At 40.8% G+C, this 6,000-nt stretch overlaps 1 protein-coding gene across 2 annotated transcripts in view; it reads left to right on the plus strand.

Moving 5' to 3' along the window:
• LOC124595703 (chitin deacetylase 1) overlaps positions 1 to 4,848 on the plus strand; it is a 42,848-nt gene extending 38,000 nt beyond the window's left edge. For both annotated transcript variants that reach the window (XM_047134569.1, XM_047134568.1), the window contains exons 7-8: positions 176 to 745; positions 3,854 to 4,848. In XM_047134569.1, coding sequence (XP_046990525.1) covers positions 176 to 745; positions 3,854 to 4,087 — 804 coding nt within the window. In that variant the 3' untranslated portion in view covers positions 4,088 to 4,848. The remainder of the gene's footprint in view (positions 1 to 175; positions 746 to 3,853) is intronic.
• The last annotated feature ends 1,152 nt before the right edge of the window (positions 4,849 to 6,000 follow it).

Genomic DNA, 6,000 nt, shown 5'->3' on the forward strand with positions numbered 1-6,000 from the left:
TATTTCCTTCTACTCACAGTCTGGTTTCTGTAAAAGCTGAAGTCAATCTTTCGTAATAGGTATATTGTCCCTGAATGGTGGTACACTGTAAATTAATAGCTCCACCACGTGCACTTCTGTTTATTACGTGCGCGTTCAGAATGGTTAGCTGACACTGTCTGTTGTTCTTCCTCAGGGTTCGTACGACGACTGGCTGGCTGAGATGGCTGGCGCCCGCCTCATCGTTGAGCGCTTTGCCAACATCACGGACGGCTCCATCATCGGCATGCGCGCGCCCTACTTGCGCGTCGGCGGCAACAAGCAGTTCGAGATGATGGCCGACCAGTTCTTCGTGTACGACGCGTCCATCACGGCGCCGCTCGGCCGAGTGCCCATCTGGCCGTACACGCTGTACTTCCGCATGCCGCACAAGTGCAACGGCAACGCCCACAACTGCCCCAGCCGTAGCCACCCGGTCTGGGAGATGGTGATGAACGAGCTGGACCGCAGAGACGACCCCACGTTCGACGAGTCGCTGCCCGGTTGTCACATGGTCGACTCCTGCTCCAACATCCAGACTGGAGAACAGTTCGCCCGTCTCCTCAGGCACAACTTCAACAGGCACTTCAACTCCAACCGTGCCCCTCTCGGCCTGCACTTCCATGCCTCCTGGCTCAAGAGCAAGAAGGAATTCAAGGATGAGCTCATCAAGTTCATCCAGGAAATGCTTGAAAGAAACGACGTCTACTTCGTCACCATGCTTCAGGTGAGTGTGCACCTTAAACGTAATTAATTTTTATTGATTAAAAACGTGAGACTTCAAACGTCCATTTAAATATGAGTGGTAGCCATGAAGTTTTAATTATCAATTCAAAACATAAAGTTACCAGTATGTTATTAATTTTTGTTAATTAGCAAGTGCATTTCTCTAGTCCTTGTACACACAGAAATAGGAGCCCACTGATACAGCGGGGAGAAGATAGTCTCACTTGAAGCTTATTGGGAAATAACATCAAAATAATGTGTACTTGCCCAGCACATTTGTCAATTGCTATCAAGTTTCCTCGTCATGCACATGTGGTGGGAGTGGGAGGTTGGGGGTGGGCAGGAGGGTGGGAGGGACTTCATTTGAAGCGTCCTCAGTACCTGGATATGGCACGCACCATTTTATTTTGGCTCCTTAGTGACATGCTATGATACTGTAGCTGAGGATGTCAGTGAAATTCAGTTCTGCAGTCATGTATCTGTAAGGAAACCAAAAATTAATTACAGAACTTCATTTTCTCAAAGTGATTATCAAAATTTTATTACAACCCCTTGTACACCCACATCACACTGGAGAATAAAAATTTTAATGTGAAGGTAGCAATGAGTTCCTTCTGCACTATATCATTTTTCAGTCACATGATCAAAACACACATTTTCAAATACTAGCATCAACACAAATGACAACTCAGCAATGAAATGTTGAGATAACTGCAATGCAAATGATACCACCAGTTATTGAATGTTTTAATGACAAGTATCATTTGAGAAACTTTCAGAGAAATATCCAGGTTCCTTTTTACACAAGAAATGATTTGTTCCTACAGATAACTGCATTTCCTGAGAAAATGAGAATCAAGAAAATATATTATTATGAGCCATTGCTCTGACCACCTCTTCATTTTACTACAAAGTGAAAAGTCTTTTTACCAAGAATGAGCCCAGTTGTTAAAAAGAAGTTTACAGATCTGTCCTAATAACAGTAGCACATCTACATCCATTCTCCACAAATCATAATAAAGTGCGTTGCAGAGGATATTTCCCATTGTACTAGTTATTAGGGCTTCTTCCTGTTCCATTCATGTGGGGAGTGCGGGAAGAATGACAGTTTGAATGCCTCTATAAGCAGTGTAATTAATGTAGCCTTGTCCTCACAGACCCTACGGGAGCAATGCACCGTAGTAGTCATCATTTAAAGCAGTTTCTTGAAACTTTGTGAGTTGGCTTTCCCAGAATAGTTTGTGTGTATCTTCAAGTGTCTGCCAGTTCTGTTTCTTCAGCATCTCTGTAACACTCCCAAGGGTGAGACAAACCTGTGACCAGTCACACTGCACTTCTCTGTATACATTCAACATCCCCTGTAAATCCTATTTCGTATGGGTCCCACATACACGAGCAGTATTCTAGGATGTGTCATGCTTGTGACTTATAAGCAATGTCCTCTGTAGAGTGGTTGCATTTCGCTAGTATTCTACAAATAAATTGAAGTTTGTCGCAAGTTTTACCTGTGACAGAGTCTATGTGATCATTCCATTCCATATCACTACAAAATGTTACACCCAGATATTTGCATGAGGGTAACAGTTCCAACTATGACTTATTGCTATTGTTGTCATAACACATCACTTGTTTTCATTTTGCCACATGCACAATTTTACATTCCTGAACATTTAAAGCAAGTTGCCAATCTTTGCAACACTCTGAAATCTTATCAAGATCATCTTCTTTCAGATAGCACTTCATTACAGATAACTGCATCATCTCTAAAAAGTCTGAGGTTACTGTTAACATCATCCACAAGATCATTAATATAGAACATGAACAACAAGATCCCCAAAACACTTCCCAGGGGCACACCTGAAGGTACTTCTATGTCTGTCAATGACACTGCATCGATGATAACATACTGTGTCGTTCCTGCAAAAAAATACTCAGTTCAGACACAAATTTCCCTTGACACCCCATGCAATGGTACTTTGGTAATAAGTGCAGATGCAGTACTCAGTCAAATGCTTGTTGGAAAATGAGATATACTGCATCCACTTGACTGTCTTGATCTATGGTCTTCAGGATGTTGTGTGAGAAAAGTAGAAGTTGGGTTTCACATGATCAGTATTTTTGGAATCCATGATGGTTGGCATGGAAGACTGGCTGGCTCTGAGCACTATGGGACTTAACATCTGTGGTCATCAGTCCCCTAGAACTTAGAAGTACTTAAACCTAACTAACCTAAGGACATCACACACATCCATGCCCGAGGCAGGATTCGAACCTGCGACCGTAGCAGTCGCGCGGTTCCAGACTGAGCGCCTGAACCGCTAGACCACCGCGGCCGGCTGGCATGGAAGAGATACCACTGTTTGAGATACCTTTTTATATTTGTGCTCAGTATATATTCCAAGATTCTACAACAAATGGATGTCAAGGATATTGGACAACAGTTTTGTGGATCACTTATGGTACCTTTTTGTAGACAGGGCTGACCTACACTTTTTTCAAGTACTGAGCATAGTTTTTTGTTTGAGGGATCTACAGTTGATTATATTTAAAAGATGGGCTAAATTGACTGCAAATTCTGTGTAGAATCTGATAAGGATTTCATCAGGCCATGGAATTTTGTTCAATTTGAGTGATTTGCGCTGTTTTTTTGGTACCTCCAGCTCTCCTTATACAATTTACATCTAATACTTACTGTAAACTGATAAGCAACTGAGTAAAGGAAAATGACAAATGTAGATTAAATTGTAGTTATAGACAGAACAGATCCTGAGTGTATCACTAAGTCAGATTAATGTTTTAGCAACATAATTCAATGAATGACTTGCTCACAAAGGTATATATTTTCATCAGAAAGTAACATGAAGTTAGATGTTCATTTCCTGTTCTGCAAGAAAAGAGTGTTCTGAGTGACTTATGTACAGCATACACAACATCAACTCACTGCCTGAAATCAGGATCCTACTTTAACCCAGAGTTACGAATTCTTTTTAAAATATCTTTGTACATAAGTATCAATATCTGAAAAAACTGAAAATTCATTGGAAGGTAGTGACAAACATTTGCACATTACACTAATGGAACAGCTAATCACACTTGATCTTCTATACAGGTGATCCAGTGGATGCAAAACCCCACAGAGCTGACTGGGCTTCGAGACTTCCAGGAATGGAAGGAAAAGTGTGACGTGAAGGGTCAACCATACTGTTCACTGCCCAACGCTTGCCCACTGACGACACGTGAGCTTCCTGGTGAGACACTGCGCCTCTTCACGTGCATGGAGTGCCCCAACAACTATCCCTGGATCCTCGACCCCACAGGTGATGGCTTCTCTGTGAAGAAGTAAACCCCACTACAACAGCTCATCAAAATAGATACTTGAGCTGATTCCATTCCCAAAATACATCTGGAGAGCGTGCATTGTTCTGAGTGGACACAAGAAGAACCTTCTAGTCTGTGTCAACATGGAAAAGTGCATCCTTCAATGATGTCTCATCCATAAATGTGGAGCTCGGACAGTGAAGAAGATTATGCTCTGCCTTGTGTGCTGTGTTGCAACTGCGTTAGACTGAGATACTTTGATTTGTATATGTATTTTATGTTGACATTGTCTTCTGAAAGACTGAGCACTCCTATTGTTCTGTGCCACAGTCATTAGAAGTTCGTGGTTGTCAAAGACCTTTGACATTCATTTCAAACTTTATATTTATAGAAAAATTGTTTGAGTATTGTGAAATCAAATCATTTAATAAAACTTTTCAGGACTTAAATTACACATTATACAGTAATACATATTACACATACTCTAAATTAATTTAACTGAAAGAAATTTTTAGTTAGATCCCTACAGGTCAATCTCTGTATTCTTAGCTATGTGCATTTTCTTTTTATTAAGTACCTGCTCTCATTGATTTATTTACAGTGAGTTAAATGATGTTACAGATCAAATATGTAATCAGTTTAGTTGATTAAATTATGTCACTCCGAAGATAACTATACACTGAACAGACAGAACTGCCTGTTGACCAAGTATTCATTATGTTTCTGAAACAAGAACATGTTGTTCTATTGCAATTAATTTTAATAAAGTCAAAACTTTTGTCAGTACAATAACTTTTGAATATAGCACCTTCATCCTTGTTTCTTTTACTTCTTGATTAACAGGAACAAAATTAATTTTCACAGGTTGTATATAATTAGAAACAAGTATTACAGACCTTTTTGGAAGGGAAGGGGAACTCTGAGAACTAGTGTAGATCAGAGAACATATAATTAAAAAATTATATATATTATTACTACGAATTTCATAATGTGAAGATAATATTTTCAACATCTCAGTGCTATCAAGTCGTTATAGTGACGGCAGATAAAGTGAGATACGATGATCATTGTTGGACTTACTAGTGTATTCTCATCTGGTGTTTATGCAAAGTTGATGCAGTAGTATTAATGCATAAGGATATTGCATCTCGGGCTTGATTTCAAAACAGTATTACTGAGTGTAATTTAATGGAAAGAATCAGTAAATGTTTATTGTGCTGTCCTGATATGATGGTATTGTTTGTCAAGTTTGGTTCCACTGAATTCTGCTGACACATATTATGCTAAACACTGATTATTCTGCCACTCAGATGAAAGATCAATGTGCATATTCATTACTGGTCAATATAACATCTTAAAATGGTAGTATGATCTCTGTGTTTAGTGCAAAATTGTTAAGGCTTTCGTGGTCACTTGTTGACACACTGCCTATTGGCTTCGGTCTCGGGTTCTTCGGCCGACGTTCCTCTAGTGGTTTTACTGACGTTTCGCTAGCACAAGTGGCTGGCATTGTCAAAGCTTCACCCTCCATTGCCGGTGGTGAACTGGAGCCGAGCTCACGGCTGCACACTATATGTACCTGGCGCGCCAACATCCGAGGGCTTCTCCACTGTCATTTCCAGTGTGGTTCTCCTCTTGCTACCTGCAGCGGTCGTTCGCTGCAGTACGGGAAGCTAGGATCCATTTACCTTAAGGCTTTCCTCTTTCTTGTTGAAGCTGTTCGCGTGTTTTTGTATTTCTACAGCTTCTCTGAACAAGCACATGTATTAGTGCTTCTCTACAGCCAGAACTTCCATGTCGGCGAATTTTATTACGTGGTCGGTCTCACTCAGTGCATGCTCTGCCACCGTAGCAGGGAGCAAAAGGAGAACTGCACCGGAAATGACTGCCAAGAAGCTCTCGGACGTTGGCGCGCCAGGTACATATAGTCTACGGTCG

This window comes from Schistocerca americana, chromosome 2, assembly GCF_021461395.2.
Source record: "Schistocerca americana isolate TAMUIC-IGC-003095 chromosome 2, iqSchAmer2.1, whole genome shotgun sequence".
Taxonomy (NCBI): domain Eukaryota; kingdom Metazoa; phylum Arthropoda; class Insecta; order Orthoptera; family Acrididae; genus Schistocerca; species Schistocerca americana.